The sequence below is a fragment of the Bos taurus genome, chromosome 29, assembly GCF_002263795.3.
Source record: "Bos taurus isolate L1 Dominette 01449 registration number 42190680 breed Hereford chromosome 29, ARS-UCD2.0, whole genome shotgun sequence".
NCBI classification, from domain to species: Eukaryota; Metazoa; Chordata; class Mammalia; order Artiodactyla; family Bovidae; genus Bos; species Bos taurus.
Window position 1 is genome coordinate 50,169,451 of NC_037356.1, and position 16,629 is coordinate 50,186,079.

General features: G+C 65.5%; 1 protein-coding gene across 2 annotated transcripts; it reads left to right on the forward strand.

The window, feature by feature from the left end:
• Positions 1-463: 463 nt before the first annotated feature.
• On the forward strand, positions 464-16,185 carry TOLLIP (toll interacting protein). Of its 2 annotated transcripts, none has more exons than XM_059882990.1 (6): positions 464-599; positions 8,566-8,715; positions 10,408-10,590; positions 11,265-11,417; positions 11,929-12,086; positions 14,175-16,185. In XM_059882990.1, exons 1-6 carry the CDS (start codon positions 567-569, stop codon positions 14,725-14,727), a joined length of 1,230 nt encoding a protein of 409 aa, XP_059738973.1. In that variant the 5' UTR covers positions 464-566; the 3' UTR covers positions 14,728-16,185.
• The last annotated feature ends 444 nt before the right edge of the window (positions 16,186-16,629 follow it).

Sequence of the window (16,629 nt, forward strand, 5' to 3'; positions counted from 1 at the left end):
GCCTGGAAACCGCCTGTGTCGACAGCAGAACACCAGGCCCGGGGAAGCCGCCTCGGATGGAAAAGCGCAAAGCTGCGTGGAGACTCCAGAGACTGCCCGTCCAGCAGCGTCGGGCAGACCGTGCCGAGGGGCCGGCGGGCAGCAGGGGCATCGCGCGGCCTCACTGCCGGAACACTCGGAAGGCTGCGGCCGAACCGGGTCACGCCGGCCACTCGCTGGGGGCAGCCGGGCCACGAGACCGCCGCATCCGCGGCGGCTCCTATCACAAACCGCACGGGCCAGCCGCGCCCAACTGCCAGCCGCGCCCCAGCGCGCATGCGCACACTGCCGGCTCGGGAGCCATTTCGCGGGGCCGCGGCGCAGGGGGTGCAACTGCGCAGGCGCCCAGCGGGAGCGCGCGCGCCTGCGCGAGAAGCCGGAAGCGGCGGGGCGCACTGCGCCTGCGTCGGGGCCGGGCGGGGGCGGGGCCGCCGTCAGCTGACTGAGGCGGCTGCGGCCTCGCGGGACCGCCGTCTGGTCGCGTCTCTGTCAGCTGTCGGTGGGCTAGGCGCGGGGCCGGCCGGACCATGGCGACCACCGTCAGCACGCAGCGCGGGCCGGTAGGCTCCGGCGGGGGCGAGCTCCGCGGCCTTCGGGCACAGGGAGGGCCCGACGCCGGGCTCCGTGCGAGCGGAAGGGAGTCCCCGGGAGGGAGAGGCCGCGCACTGTGCGGGTCCCGGGGAGGAGGAGGCCTCACGCTCGCTGGGTCCCCGAGGCGGGGGGTGGTCGGCGCCCGGGGGTTCCCCGGGAGGAGGAGGGTCGGCGCCCGGGTGGGGGAAGGTCGGCACCCGCTGGGTCCCCGGGAGGAGGAGGTCGGCGCCCGTTGCGTCCCCAGGATGGGGGAGGGTCGGCGCCCGCGGGTTCCCCGGGAAGAGGAGGTCCCGTCCCCACCGGCGAGCCCCCGGGATGGGGGCGGGTCGGCACCCGCTGGGTCCCCGGGGCGGGGGAGCGTCGGCGCCCGTTGCGTCCTCGGGAGGAGGCGGCCCCGCCCCCACCGGCGGGCCCCCCAGGTGGGGGAGGGTCGGCCACCGCTGGGTCCCCGGAAGGAGGCGGCACCCTGTGCCTCGAGTGTTCCTCCGTAGAGGAGCACCGGACAGCGCTTGAATGAAGGAGGGTCCAGGCCCCGCTGTGTCCGTCGGTTTCTTCGGTAACGCATGAGGGGTCCTGAGCTGGGAGTCCTCTTCCGCCCCCGGCCCTGGAGCCCTGTCTCCTGCGCCGCTACTGTGTCCTGGTCCGAGAGCAAGGCTCGGGCTCCTGGGGAGTCGCCTCCAGCCCCCATTCAGACTGGGTTGGGGTGCCTGACCATGAGCAGTGACGTTTGTTTATTTAAATCACAGTCAGAGTCTTGAGTTGGGACAAGGTTGTGGTTGATGCTTTGATGTGGGTTCAGCAGGGAAGTCCCCGCAGCCCTGGGCTCTTCACCCTCCCGTCAGGGTGGACAGATCTTGTCTGTGTCTCTCCCAGCCGAGACGAATCTATCTACACGACATCTTTCTGAGTTTGAGGAAAGCAGGTCTTGTTGGAAGCCTTTTGGGCACAGGTGCTCTTTCTGAGCATTTGAATGGACTTCGTGACAGACATGGGTGTGGAAAGGTCCCGGAGTCCATCGGGTGGATTCTGGCCCCTGACTCCACGTCTCCATCTTCACTGCACACGGGGGCTTGGAGCAGGCTGAGCGTCGGCGCTTCCTCCATTCTACATGGCGGCTCCTCAGAGAAGCTCGGGGCGCAGATGATCCGCTCCCCTGGGGCAGGGCTGGTGTCCGTTCTGTCCCGGCTCAGACCTGCTGGGAGCTCAGGGCCTTCATCAGGCAGGATCCACAGGCAGACATACGCAGGCCTGCTGGGACCCAGGGGAGGGGAGCGCGTGGTGAAGGCGGGCCTCCTCTCGTCCAGAGGGATGTTGGCCCTGCGCTGACGTAGGGCTGTGACGGGGCCCAGGCGGCAGGGGGTGTCCGGATATGAGGCCTGTGCTGTTGAGGTCCCAGTGACCCAGACGACCTGCACGTTCTCTTGTCAGGGTCGTGGGCCCCACACGTGGACTGGCAGGTGTTTGAGGGGTGCTCCTCAGGAGCCGAGCTCATGCCGTGAGGTTCGGTCTGGGCCAGAGCAGCTGGGGGCTCCGGCCCTTGGGCGCGCTGGCCTCGGTGCAGGGGCTCTCGTGTCTTGTGCAGCATGGCTCACTGATGCCGCTGCCAGGCTCACAGAGGAGCCAGGCCTGGGCCTGGAGGTCTGACCTGGAATCGTGGTGAGCAGTGGCCTCCCTGGGCCAGGGCGTGGGGTGAGTAGGGTTGTGGAGGAAGCACGTCTGACCGAGACTTGAGGGAGGGGGAGCGTGGAAAGCAGAGCCTGAGAGGGCGGGGAGAGCCGCTGCTTCGAGGCTGGGGGGTCCTGGGCGGGGTGCCTGTGCTGGGGGCGGGGGGGTCACTAGAGTGTGCTTCCTGTTTTTTCTGGAGCTTTTGCCTGGTACCTTCCCTCTGGTTCACGTGTCCCCGCCAGCCTACCCCCCGTGGGTGAACTGCACTTGTAGAGGCTTCCTTTGCTGTCGGCGTTGGGGGCCCTTCCTTGTGCGGTTACTAGAGTCTGGCGGAGACCTCCTCCCTTGCCAGGATATGTGGACTCGGCGTTGCCTGCCCCCCGCCTACTGTCCATACAGACTGTATTTAAGGACAAGTAGACCACACTCATCTATACCAACAGGCCCCCCAAAACCAAGCAATAAAACTCAAACACAACTCTCTGCCACCCCTGGTGAGTCACAGGTTCAGCAACAGTGATCACTTCGTGCAAGGCTGACGAGGACCCGGCCATCACAGGCCAAGTGGCGTCACCCGACAGCTCGCCCTCAGGCCTCACGAGGCAAATGACAGAAAGGGGCTGTACTGACCAGCCCGCATCTCCAAAAGCTGGACAAGTGGCCCTCATTGCTCCCGTCGGCCTAGAGTCTGTCCTGTGCGTGCCTGGCGCAGTGGGGCCCGCGGACGGCGCGGCGTGTGGCAGAGCTGCGAGACCAGCCGGGGCCTGCAGCAGGGGCTTCCTGTGCCGGGTCCCGGCCGGGTGGCACGCCCAAGGGCCAGCCCTCTGCTGGGGATCCCAGCCCGGCCCACACAGGACAGGCAGCGTTCAGCCTCAGCCCAGGGTCACTGACCAGGGGACCCGGGCCGACTCTGAAGCCTGATGTCTCCTCCTGTGCCTGGGGAAGGACGGATGGGCAGGGCCCCCGGGCACGAGAAGGCAGAAGTGGCCCGCCCACTTGGAGATTCTCTCTGTCCCCGAGTAGGGCGCCTGAGGGGCTGGGGACTGACTGAAACTCCAGAAGACGTGGCATTTGTGTCTTCGGAATAGTTTTCCCTGAGTGGCCACTGAGGGTTGCCCGCCCTGTGCTGTCTGCCCACTTTCAGTGGTGCTGGCATTTCCCTTCTGACTACCTTCTCCACCCTGTGCTTCTGTCTGGTCCACAGAGGGTGAAGAAGCACGACTGGGCACCCACGGGAGCGACTGTGTGGGGGTCGGAGGAGGTTTGTGGCACGTGTCGCTGCAGACCCTGTGCCATGCTGTGTGCCCGCAGACTCTAGGCCGACGGGAGCAATGAGGGCCACTGGTCCAGCTTTTGGAGATGCGGGCTGGTCAGCACAGCCCCTTTCTGTCATTTGCCTCGTGAGGCCTGAGGGCGAGCTGTCGGGTGACGCCACTTGGCCTGTGATGGCCGGGTCCTCATCAGCCTTGCACGAAGTGATCACTGTTGCTGAACCTGTGACTCACCAGGGGTGGCAGAGAGTTGTGTTTGAGTTTTATTGCTTGGTTTTGGGGGGCCTGTTGGTATAGATGAGTGTGGTCTACTTGTCCTTAATTACAGTCTGTATGGAAGGCAAGACGCAGGCTCAGGTCTTGCTCTGTCTTTGCAATATTCAAAGGAAGGAGCGGTTCATCTCTTCGGGCTGGTGCGTGGCTTTGTCTCTCTCTTGGTTGGAGTCTGGCCCGAGCTCCCTTCTTGCTCAAGTGGCTCGCTCTCGCCAGGTGAGTCCGTCCCTCTGGCCCAAGTCCGGGGCGAGGGGTGGCTTCTCCGCCCAGCTGGCCCATGTCCTGATTCCCCAGGCTCCGTGAGCTCTGCTCTGGATTCTCTGTGGCTGAGCTAGGAGCGCTTCCGGGCTGAAAAGGCCCCGTCTTCCTGTGAGTCAGACCTTGTTGCGTGTGGTGGCCCTGCTGGCCTGTGCAGGCCTTTCTTGTTTGGTTTGTTGCGATGAGGGACGCCAGCTTGCTTTCAGGGAGCGTCTGCCTGGTGGATTTCCGTTCTCGGACTCACTCTTCTGAGTGTGAGTGTCGGGTGGGTCTGCCGTCAGCAGCACGCACTCGACCATCAGGTCTTCACCCTTTGACGGGAATGTGTTAGTGTCACGTGCACGGTTACACACACGCTGTTTGTTCCCAGTACTTCCTTTTGTGCTTTTATTTGCCTGCTTTTCTTCTTTTTCTCTCCTGCCTTCTGTTGGAGTCATTGACCCAGGTACGTTCCATTTTCGTTCTCTGCTGGTTTGGAAACACGTCATCCTTCTCTCTTGTTGCAGTCCTCCTGGGGACATCACCGTGTGGCCCAGGGGGCTCTCAGGTCCGTCCCTGTAACGGCCCTCCTGGGCAGCAGGCGGCCTCGGTGACCTCTGCTTTCCTCCCAGAAGTGGTGTTATTTTGATGAGCTAGTGTTTGTTCAGATGGATTGTTGGTCCTGCTTTCTCTGATTCCTGAAAAGTCTGTGTGATATCTGGGACTCTGAGCTCACGGTCCCCTCCTCTCCGGATGTGAAGGTTGCCCGTGTGGCCTCTGCAGCAGACCCCCTCTGCTCAGGCGCCCGCGTCTCCGCGTCCTTCGCCCCGCCCCCGCCGATGCTGCTGCCCCGGCCAGCACGGGAGGGGCCGCTGCCTGTCACAGTGGAAAGGCCCCGGGGCAGAACCTGCCTGCATTCTGTGGGGCGCAGGAGTGAGCAGGTGGGGAGCGGGACTCAGGTGGTGACTTGTCTGGGGTTTGTTCTGGGGCCTCTGAAAATGGCTGCAGCTGTGGACACAGGTGTGATGTCCCTTCCTGCTGGGGGTCTTCATCTTCATGCGGATTTCCTTCATTCCCTGGGACCCTCGCTGAAGTTCCCGTTGCCTCAGGCGGCAGCCCCAGCCCCTTTGCAGCTCCCACCAGAAACTCGCGCACACCCACAGGTTCTCTTGTGGCTCTGCCTTCTGAGCAGACCCAGAGTCGGTTCCTTCTCAGCCTGGGCACCTCCACACCTGCCTCCCCTACCTAGCTGGTCCCCGCTGTCACCCCTGGGGCCAGGCCCCAGGCAGAGCCCGCTGTGCATGCAGCCCCTCGCCCACCCCCACCCCGGCCCCTCCTCGTCTCCGAGTCAGAGCCCGGCGCTCCTGGAGCCCGTCCGCCTGCCATGCTCCTGCCCTCCCTGGCTTGCCCGGCTCTGGCCACCTCCCCGCCGTCCCTGGAGCAGCCCCCCGGGCTCCTGGCCAGGCCTGTGCCCCACTTCTCCCCAGACCCTGCTTGCCGCCCCTTCCTGCCTTCAGGTCCCTGCGGAGGCGGCGTCTTCTCCCAAGGCCGCCTCAGCCGGCCACGCCGTCTCCCCTCAGGCAGCAGTGGGACCTTGTGCGGTTGCCTGTCTTCTGCTGTGACCCGAGCCCCGCGGGCGCTGCGATTGCCCAGCGTCTGGCTGTGAAGACGCGCACGTGCGGTGAAGCTAAGGCCTTGCCGTGCCGCGCCCGTCCGCCCCGCCCTGCTGCCCCACAGCCTGCCGGTGGGGCCGGTATAGTGCAGTGTGGACGGGGCGCTCCCGGTCAGTTGACTGCAGTGTGGACAGGGTTGTTGCGTCTGAGTCAGTTGCGCCAGGCCCTGAGCAGCATGAGAGGCGCAGGCGCTCCTGGCCGGGCCCCCAGGGGCCGCTCACTGTCTGTCCGTGGCGTGGTCTGGTGCGCGTGTGGCTGGTGGTGCCCTGTCTGCTCTTGCCCTCTGGCATCCTTGTGCCCACTTAACGCCTCCTCTTGGCCCCCGTCCGGGGCTCACGTGGACTGTCCGCAGGGCTGGGACAGCCAGACGCTTGGGCTTCAGTGGCCTGTCCGAGTCTGGGCCATTTAGGAAGTTGGGGCAGCCTGCAGGATAGGAACGGGAGGAGAGCTGGTCTCCGGGAAGGACGGGGCTGTTTGCAGTGACACCTGGCAGAGGACAGGGCTGGGGGCTCCATGGAGTCCTTCAGGAGCCGACCCCTCCTCGGCTGGCTTTGGAGGCGCTGGTGGTACCCGCCTTCCCTCTGGTGGCTTCCAGATTTTTCCTTCTCGTTCCTTGAGGCAGGAGGAGGATGGGGTGGGCAGGGAGGGTGACGGCGCAGAGACCCACCCCATGGCTGCAGTGGCCCGCGTGGTGATGGTGGGAGTTGCGGGCCTCAGCGGGCACGTCCTGTGACCTCCCGGGGGTGGGGTGTGTGTGGCTTGCTCCTCCCAACAGGCCACTGAGGCTGCTGTCCAGCTGGTGGGGCTGTTGTCAACCACCCCCGGGCAGGGAGCCCCCAGGGCCTGCTCTGGCCCACTGCTGACTCAGGCCTCCGCCCCCCGCGGCGCCTGCAGGCGGGCAGCTGCCTGGACCGGGAGTCTCTGGGTTCTGTGCTGCTGCACCAGCTCTTGGCTGTGACGACCCCCCGCCCTCCACCCAGGCCTGAGCCTGGCCCACTGTCCAGTGGCTCCCATGTGACCTGTGCTGACCCAGAGCCAGCGTGAGGATGCTGAAGTGGGGGCACAGCCCCGGGAGTCAACTCACGGCAGGGGACACGGACTGTGCAGGAGCGGAGCGGCCGTTCCTGACCGTCCCCGCAGGGTCCTCAGGGCTGGCAGGCGGCCGCTCCGAAGGACAGCGGGCGGGGGTGGGTTGTGCTCGACCCCGGGGCGTGGTCACCAAGAGTCAGGGTTAAAGCGCCAGGCAGGCCGGGGCGGGGCTGTGGGCACGTGGCAGCAAGCAGCCCGAGGGCTCTGGGCGGGTGCATTGTGGGCACACGGGCTCTGGTCTTGGCACTGGGGACTGGTGTGTCCTGGGTGCCTCAGTCCTTCCTGAGGGGTGCGGCCACAGGGTGTCATGAGCGGCCTGCCTCCCGAGGCCCGTGCTGGGGCCCGCTCTGCTGTGCCACCACCCAGGAGACGCGCCCCACAGCGCCTTGGGGAGCGAAGGAAGGTGCTGAGCCTTTCCTGGCAACGCGGGCTCCAGGGTGCCTGGGCCCCGCCCTGCGCTGGGCCTCGAGGCAGCGGAGCTGGGGGACGTGGAGTGGATCCCGGTGTCCCCAGGGAACAGGCCACGGGGGACGGTGGCGAGGGTGCCCGTCGGAAAGGCCTCTCTGCCCCTCCATGGTTCCCGTCTGTCCCGGCGTTGGCATCAGACTCGCGGGGGCCCTCTCCATTGTACCGGTGCTGGTTCTGGGGCGAGAGCCAGCACGCTGCGCGAGCAGCAGCAGGGCAGCAGGCTGAGGGTGCGGGGGTGGGGGCAGTCCAGAGCTGGCAGGAGCGCTCTCCCAGGGGCGCCGTGAGCGGGGCAGGCGGCTGCCGTCTAGATGCCCACCGCAAGCCGTCTGGTCAGCCCTGTGGGAGCCTTGGCGTCTGGCAGCGTCTGGTGGTCCCTGGCGGTCACTGTCCATAAACGTGATTGCCAGAGCTCACCGTGACATGCAGGGTCTTCTCTCCCGTGTTCCCTGAAGCCGCCGTGTCCTTCAGGGCCCTGCACAGGGGTCTGTGGGCCCTGCGCTCTGGGCACCAAGGGGGGCTGTGGCCTTGGTTCCCCCCAGTAGCCAGGCCTCTGTCGTGGGTCCTGGGCCCTGGCTGCACTGTGCCCCCCGGTCCTGCACCGCCCCCACCCGGCACAGCGCAGAGGCGGGTGGTCCAGGTCCCCAAGCACACAGGGCCGCCTGCCCTGGGGGCCATCTCTTCATACTCACCGCCCCTGCGGAGCCCAGCTGGCCCGAGCTGGGTCTCCTATGGTCTCCTTGGAGTCGTCACCGTCTTGCCGTCAGACCACACGCGCTCCACTAGCGGGCGTGTGCCCAGGAGCCGGCGCTCTCCCGTCACTTTCCCTGTCCAGGGCCAGGTCCCGGGGCTTCTGCTGGTCAGTCTGTTGGTTTCTTGGTCTCCAGGGTGCTTCTGTGTGTGAGCTGTTCTCCTGAGGCATCCGCACAGAGGCTGTTCCGAGTCTGTGGGCATCCGGGCCTCAGGCTTCACCCAGTGAGCAGCTCGTGGTGGAGAGGCCGTGTTTGCCATGGTCCTGGTCTGCGGCGGGGACCGCCAGCATGTGGACAAGTGCATCTGAGGCCTGAGTGGCTTGCAACCCCGGCAAGGGTGCGAGACCTGCTTTCAGGCAGGGACGTGCTCGGGTCTCCACGGAGCCCCTTGTGCTGGGCGCCCTGCCCCCGGGAGCACAGGCCCTGCAGGCTGGAGCCCCAGACCCGCGTGGTGCAGGCAGGGGGCCGGCCTGGGGCGGGTGTCCCCGCACTGACGCTGCGGTCCTGCAGGTATACATCGGGGAGCTGCCCCAGGACTTCCTGCGCATAACGCCCACGCAGCAACAGCAGCAGATCCAGCTGGACGCACAGGCCGCGCAGCAGCTGCAGTACGGAGGGGCGCTGGGCACCGTGGGCCGCCTCAGCGTCACCGTGGTGCAGGTGGGTGCAGCCCCCAGAGCCCACAGGGCTGAGCGCAGGCGCTGGGGCTGGGGCAGCGGTGGGCGGCCCCGGGCTACTGTGGAGAGCATACCTCGCACTGGAGTCCCCACCCCTGGGGTCGGGGCAAGGGTGGGGTTTGGGGGGCAGCGAGCAGCGTGGAGCAAGTAAGTGGGAAGCAGGTAGTTCGTCTTGAGCTGGGTCCAGGGCTCCCTTGGGCTCTGTGTCAGGAAGATCGTGGGCAAGGCTGGAAGGCCCCGCATTTGGCCTCCTGGGGGTATCCATCCCAGTTCGAGAGCCCTCAGGTGGGGGTGGGAGGAGGGTGTGTGACCCCACGGCCTGTTGCCGGCACCGGGGGTGGTGGGCAGTGACCAGAATGGGGAGACTGCAGGAGGAGCAGGCGGGGAGGAGAGCCACGCTTCAATGTTGGGAGACATTCAGTCAAGGGTGCTTAAAAGGAGGTGCCTGAGGCTGAGAGACGAGGACTTGAGGGGGAGGTCCCGCGGCGACATGAGGCGCGTGTCCAGAGGTGGGCCAGCCGGTCCTCCGTGGAGGGGCGGCTCTGGGGCACGATCGTGGGCAGGTGCGCCAGAGCTCGGGGTGTTGGCCCGAGAGGGGTGCAAGGAGGCTCCCAATGGGCAGGGCTTCCTCCAAGCCTTCAGAGGGAAGAGATGGTGTCACACGGGCAGCAGGCTCTAGGGGTTTTTTAAAAAAATCAGCCTGTTGAATATGATTTCCGTGTCAGGATGCACTGGTTTGAATTTGTTTCTGTGACCTCTTGACACATGTGTCCACCCCTGTGATAAGAGCATTTCTCCAGCACCGTGGAAAGTTCCCTTCCCTCTGCCTGTCGTGGGCTTGCCCTCAGGCCCCAGGACGCTTCCTGGAGTCTGTCCATTGCTCGGCAGGAAGCAGGGTGCCAGCCCTGGTCACCGTGAGGCTTGGGCTCCAGGGGATCAGGCCCCTCAGAGCGGATTCCCAGCCCCCCCGGGCACTGGGCAGGATCAGTCACCGCTAAGAGTCCTGCCCGGTCAGAGAGCCAGCACGGTCGCTGTCTGAGAACGCAGAGAAGGCCTTGGCCAGGCCTCGCCTCTCAGGAGGGTCCCGACCCCTGCTTCTCTGGGGCTCAGACTGTGTCCCAGGATGGCCTGCCCTTTCCACCCTCCTCCCCGGGAGTGGTGGTGGGGCCCAGCCCTGCTCAGCAGCGGGTGTGTCCTGAGACGCTGGGCCCAGCCCAGATTGCCTCCTTATTCCTGGGCCCCAGAGCACGGTTGTCCTCAGAACGGGCTCTGGGACCCCATGGACAGCAGAGTCTGAGGCCGCTCAAGGCCATTACCTAAAACAGTGCAGGTTTGCACGTGACCTGCACAGATCCCATGTACTCAGAGCCATCCCTGGGTTACTTGTGACACCTAACACGCCGAACATGCCACAGGAGCACAGTTGTCATACGGAACAAGGCTGTAAACGCAGTTGCTGGTGTGGCAGATTGAGGTTTTGCTTTTGGAAGTTTCTGGAATGTTGTTTCCTGGTACAGTGCCTTTCACTTTGGACCTGTGGTTGTGGAGGGCCCACAGCACAGTGGTGGCCGTGTCCAGTGGGTCAGCACCCAGAGCACCCCGGAAGCTGTGGGTGGTGGGGAGGCCCCCCAGGCGGACAGCTGCCGCCCCGCCTCATGCGGCGGCTTTGTTTCAGGCCAAGCTGGCCAAGAACTACGGCATGACCCGCATGGACCCCTACTGCCGCCTGCGCCTGGGCTACGCCGTGTACGAGACGCCCACGGCCCACAACGGCGCCAAGAACCCGCGCTGGAACAAGGTCATCCAGTGCACTGTGCCCCCGGGCGTGGACTCCTTCTACCTGGAGATCTTCGACGAGGTGGGCACCACGCAGGCCACTGCGGTTCAGGCTCCTGGCTGCTCCAGAACGTCGGGCATGTGTGCATGCGGGGTGCTGTGGTGTGACAGGCGCTCTGTGCCCCCAGAGTCTCTGGAACCTACACTCAGACACGTCACCACCGTGTTCAGAGTGTGGGCATCGCCTGACCAGGCAGGCCAGGCACTGCTGTCCGCACATGGCTCAGGGCTGACGTGCTCAGGCCCTTGGCAGGGTGGGCACTGGCCTCTTTGTGGGTGAATGGCAGGAGCCTCCTGAGTGTCCCCGGGGTGTCGGGCGCCCCGGGCCCTTCTCAGCCTGGCCCTCCACGTGCCCCAGCCCTCCTAAAGCCGGCTCAGGGTGGGGTGGGCGGCAGGGCTGGGAGAGGCTGCGGCCCTCGGGGCTCGGCCCCCTCCCTTGTGTTTCCTCCCGCCCCGCAGCCTCACCTCTGGGGCCTGGGGTGGAGGGGGAGGGGAAGGCGTGGTTCAGGGGAGCGCGTGTCTGCGGGGGTTTGGCCCCGCGGGTTGGTGCAGGCGATGGTGGTGGCTCCCTGGAGCCCCCTCCCTCCGTGTGGACCCACAGGAGGGGAGCGAGGCGGGTGCTCCGTGCTGGGCACACCCTGCGGGGGGAGGGCCCTGGGAGCTCTGGGGTCACGTGCCTTCTTCCGTCTCCCCCAGCGGGCCTTCTCCATGGACGACCGCATCGCCTGGACGCACGTAACGATCCCTGAGGCGCTGAAGCAGGGCAAGGTCGTGGACGAGTGGTACAGCCTGAGCGGGCGGCAGGGCGACGACAAGGAGGGCATGATCAACCTGGTGCTGTCCTACACGGTGAGGCCGCCGCCCCGCCCTGGTGCCCCCAGCGCGGGGTCAGGCAGGGGGCCCGGGCCGGCTGACCCCCAGCCTCGGGGCTGCCGCGCTGGTACCTGCTCACCCCTTCCTGGCACTGGACCAGGTTACTGCGGGTTCCCATGTCAGCACGTTGACTCCTGGGTACATCCTGCCTGTTGAGCAGGTGCTTCCACATGGCTGGGACGCTGCTACTGTACTTAACTAACTGCAGCCAGAGAGAGGCCGTCCCGAGGCGTCAGGAGTCTGAACCTGAAGTTCACACTTCGGTTTACGTTCTTGAGCAGCGTCCTCTGTTGATGTTCGGCTCAGGGGTCATCTCTTCTCAGTCGGGGTTCCGCAGGTCTGACGACAGACGCTCCACCCAAGTCGTCGTCCTCTGCCCGCAGAGGAGCCTGTGGGGAGTCGGTGTGAACGGGAGTCTGACGGTGCGGACAGGGCACGTCCCTGCCTCGACCCGTGGGGCTCCAGGCCCGGTGCTGTCCCCTTGCAGGGTGCTCCTGTTGAGGCTGGGTGTGCGTGTTCTGCCGTGACCCTGGGCCATCTTTGGTGTGTTTCAGTCGCTGCCGGCTGCCATGATGATGCCGCCTCAGCCCGTGGTCCTGATGCCCACCGTGTACCAGCAGGGTGTGGGCTACGTGCCCATCACAGGTGCGTCTGCCCTCCCCGCAGCACGTCTGCTGGGATGGCATCAGAGCAGGAGGGAGGTGCATGGGGTGTCAGACTAGAGGCTGGGCCTGCTCTGCAAGTGGTGCCTGGAGAGCCTCCCTAACCTGTGGTCTGCTGCTGTGTGTGGGCTTCTGCACGTGTAGGGAATAGTTTTTTTTTCTCTGTCGGTGCAAAGGTGAGTTGAAACGTATGGAGACGGGGAAGCGTGATTTCTGAGTGTTCTGAGTCGCCATAGCGCGAGGCACGTCCTGTCGGGTGGGTGGACGGGCTGCGTGCCTGAGCCCTCCTGCGTGCGTTCCCCGTACGCAGCCGTTGACCTCACAGCGTTTACCTTTATGACCCGGTGGTTTGCGTCTTGCAGCAGAGTCAGGTTGGGTTTGGCTTTTCTCTTGGATTTCTGTGCCTTCACGTCAGCCTGTGGTCAGTTCCCACCCTGGCTCTGGTTGGAAGTGACTCAGCTCCCCTGCCTGTGAACGTCTGTAGGACGGGGTGGGGTGCAAGCGTGGGAGGCTCAGCGCCCGGGAGATGGGCAAGGACGCGCGGATGCCGTGCACACGGTGGCGGCCACGTCCTGAGAAACCTCTGAGCTCTTGAGCAGAGCGCACGGGAGAGTGAGGGCTGGAGTTACAGCCCTGGACCCGGGCAGGGGCCTCAGGAGAGGCGGGTTGTCTGCTAAAGGGTGAGTGTCCCAGAGCCGGAAATGCAGGCAGTAGCGGGGTGGGGGCTGCAGACGGCGGGAGCTGGCCGGTGAAGCCGTCAACACCCCTATCTCAGGTCCCCTTCCTGCTCCCCGCTGGTTCAGGGTGGTGAGCGGGCGCCTGCCCAGCTCCGGAACGCCTGGGCCCTTGGCCTCATGAGGCTCAAGGGCCCGTGTGGGACCCGGCAACCTCTCGCCTCTCAGGATGGTCAGGACTAAGGGGCGGCGGGCGCAGGCAGCTGGGTGCTCAGCGGGGCTGGGCCAGGAGGGGGCTGGGGGCTGGGGGCTGGGGGGTGGCGGGAGGAAGGGGCCGGCCCCGCTCCTGCCTCGGGTGCATGTCCGGCCCCGCAGGCAGCTGTGTCCATCACATGCTCGGTCCCACCCCTGCGGCCGGCACCCCTTCGCCTCAGCGCTTGTCGGCTCTTCTGCTGGTTTTGGTTTGGATGGTTTTGAGCTGCCTTTAAGCTGAGCTCAGACAGGAAAGGAAACCATGTGAGCTGTCGGGCCGGGTTGGGTGACTGTGCTTTTGAGTTTCTAAAGACAAATGATTTTAAATCCTTTTCTGCTCTTCAGAGTGGTGTTTGACCAGGTTCTGTCTCTGTTAGCCGTAGGGTCTCAGTAGCACCGTCTTTCCTTGTGCTGGTCTGTTTTCCTCACGAGATGGTCGGAGCTTTGACTTGGGGTCTGGTGGCTCCAGGTCTGAATCTTCGGCAGCTGAGATGCCTTGAGGTTCTCAGTGTCCACAAGGGAGTGAGGGGGTGAGGCTGGCGTGGCGAGCTGACACCGGAGCCCCACGTGTTGCCCATGTGGAGTGGGGGGTCTGCTGTCCCCAGGACGCTGGCCCTGGTGGGGTCTCCTTCCTTGTCAGGGTCTGACTGGGACTGGGTGCCCAACTGGGAAGGCCTGTCCTGGAGCGCTGGCAGAGAGGGGGGGCGGGGGAGTCTCAGTGCTTGGGGTGGGGAGGGTGGCAGGTGGGGGTGGCCATGGTGGGAGGGGTTGACCCCTGTGGTGTAAATGGCCGAGGTCTGCTCACCCCCGTTTCTCCTGAGTGTCTGGCCTATCTGAGAGGTCATGTCGGGGGCCGAGATCTCTGGGGTTACGTTGGGGTGGGGAGACCTCTGGGGTCATGTTGAGAGGGGAGACCCCTGGGGTCATGTTGGAGTGGGGAGATCTCTGGGGTCATGTCGTGGTGGGGAGACCCCTGGGGTCATGTTGGGGTGGGGAGACCCCTGGGGTCGTGTTGGGTGGGGGAGACCCCTGGGGTCATGTCATGGGTTGGGGGAGATCTCTGGGGTCGTGTTGGGGGGGAGACCTCAGGTGAGACCTGGCCCCACGGTGGAAGTGCTGCCCGCTGAGCCCGCCTCTGCTTGCAGGAATGCCCACTGTGTGCAGCCCCGGCGTGGTGCCCGTGGCGCTGCCCCCAGCTGTGAGCGCCCAGCCCCGCTGCAGCGAGGAGGACCTGAAGGCCATCCAGGACATGTTCCCCAACATGGACCGAGAGGTGATCCGCTCCGTGCTGGAGGCCCAGCGGGGCAGCAGGGACGCGGCCATCAACTCCCTGCTCCAGATGGGCGAGGAGTCCTAGACACGCCCGCCGTCTCGCCGCCTGCCCGCCCGCCCAGCTCCCCCGAGCACTGTCCCCAGCAGATCCCCGTGAACGCGCCCCACGCAGCCCCTTCCTCGGACGTCCGTGTCGCCACCCTCGCCCTCGTCTGGGATGCATGTGGTTTTGGTTCTTGCAGCCGTTCTCCACGTGGGTGGGTGGGGTGGCTCTCTTCCCGCTTCCTGTCGGAGGGTAGAGGTGGCAGGTCCCGTGCACACGCCCACTTTCTGCCGGCCGTCCTCCCAGGAGGCTCTCCTGGGAGCAGCTCCCCCGCAGGGCTTCGGTTCTGGGCCCCTTCTGGGTGGACAGGTGGTCTCTGGTGATGCCACCTGACTGGGTAGACACACTAACGTGAGGCACAGAGGATCCACCGACAGCTGCTGTGGGTCTTGTTAGGACTTCAGGACAAGAAACTCCTCTCCTCCCCGTGGTGGTCTTCGTGGGCCTCTCGCTGGGGCCGGGCAGACCTTGTCTTGGGGCCCAGCCTGTGCGCGGAGTCCTGGGCCCAGCCTGGCATCTGCAGCCACGTCCTGAGCCTGCGGCCCCGTAGTCTTTACTGCTGCCTCGCCCTCCATGCCATGTTGTCCCAAGGGGTCGCCGCCCCCAGACGCGCTCTGACCATAGAGCTCAGTGAGGCGGGTGTTGGGGGCAGGCCCAGTCCTTGGCCTTGTCTGTCAGAGGGTCTCTAGGACTCTCAGCTCACCGCCGACCTCGTGTAGGAAGCTGGGCCCCAGGCTGGGTCAGCGTGGTGACCGCCGGCACTGGGAGGTCTTCTCAAGAGGCAAGAGGCGCCCCGCGGCGTGGGTGGCACCCTGCTGCCTCTGGCTGTGGACACTGAGGATGGGGCCAGGCTGGGTGGTGCCCCGTGGAAATGAGAACACAGTGCGCTCTGACGTGGTTGCTGCTGTTGGCAGTCAGCCGTGGTCGCCGCTGTCTGGAGGCCTTGCCCAGCCTCTGGACATGGAGACAGATCCCACCCGGTGACGTCGGGCGGTCACCTGAGGCGGCGAGGACTCAGAGCCCAGTCCTGTCCTCCACGTAGGCTTAATGGGATGCCGGCCAGCGGTCAAGCTGACCAGACTCCTCCCGTGGTGACCCGGGGGCGGGGAGGCCTGTGAGGGGGGTTCAGACCACCGGTGCCTTTGCCGCAGGCTCTCTGTAGATGCGTGAGACCGACTGGGCAGCTGCAGCCTGGCTGCAGCATTGTGACCACAGTCGGCGCAGCTCTGACAGGCCGACCCAGCCTGTGCACCCCGCCCAGTGGTCCCCGGCCCAGGCGGCCCCACGCCGCCTCCCCACCGCCGCATCCCCCTGCCTGGGCCTCCGAAGACAGGAGTCTTGGCTTCAGGGCAGCTGCAGGCCTGCCAGCTTGGGGTCCTTTGTTATGGACGCCTGCTGCTTCACTGGGTCAGAGGAGGGTGCATCTGTGGGGCCTCAAGACGTCCGATGGCCCTGCTGTCCCCGCGCTCTGCTCACGTCCATGCGCGTGTCCCGGATGCCCCTCGGGGGTCCTCAGCGCGGCGCCCGCGGCTGCCAGGCCCAGGACAGGGCGCCTTGCAGGTCGTCGTTGCTTGGTGTCGGAGAGGAGAGGCGTGTACAGCGGGCTCCCCACCCCACTCCCGTTTCAGGAGCCCTGCCGGTGTTTGCAGAAATGGTCCTTGGAGCTTTGAGTTTCAGATCATTCTGTTGGGGTCCAGGGTCCAGGTTCCTCTTCGATTGTAAGATATGTTTGTACCTTTCAGCCTTCTAACTTAATAAACGGTCTATGGAAAAACAGAGAATCCAGTCCTTCAGAGAGAGTTTACTGTTTTTGTTCCACTTTAATCTGGCTTGTAATAAGCCAGTTGATGAAACGGCTTACCAGCAGACTAGTGAGTAAAGGCACAGGGCAGAGGTTGGACTCTTCCCAGGAGCCTGGAGTGTGAGCGTGGAGCTCAGAGTGTGTGCACGGAGCTCAGAGTGTATCCATTGAGCCTGCCGTGTGAGCACGGAGCCTGCATGGAGCCTGGTGTGTGAGCATGGAGCCTGGTGTGCAAGCACGGAGCCTGCATGGAGCCTGGCGTGTGAGCGCGGAGCCTGCATGGAGCCTGGCGTGTGAGCGCGGAGCCTGGCGTGCGAGCATGGAGCCTGCATGGAGCCTGGCGTGTGAGCGCGGAGCCTGCATGGAGCCTGGCGTGTGAGCATGGAGCCTGGCGTGCGAGCACAGAGCCTGCATGGAGCCTTCA

Bases quoted from the DNA above. Each gene is read 5' to 3' on its own strand.
- TOLLIP (XM_059882990.1), top strand. From the start codon at position 567: ATGGCGACCACCGTCAGCACGCAGCGCGGGCCG. The intron at 11,418-11,928 runs GTGAGGCCGCCG...GTCCCCTTGCAG, and splicing joins ACCTGGTGCTGTCCTACACG to GGTGCTCCTGTTGAGGCTGG. The intron at 12,087-14,174 runs GTGCGTCTGCCC...CTCTGCTTGCAG, and splicing joins GGGCTACGTGCCCATCACAG to GAATGCCCACTGTGTGCAGC.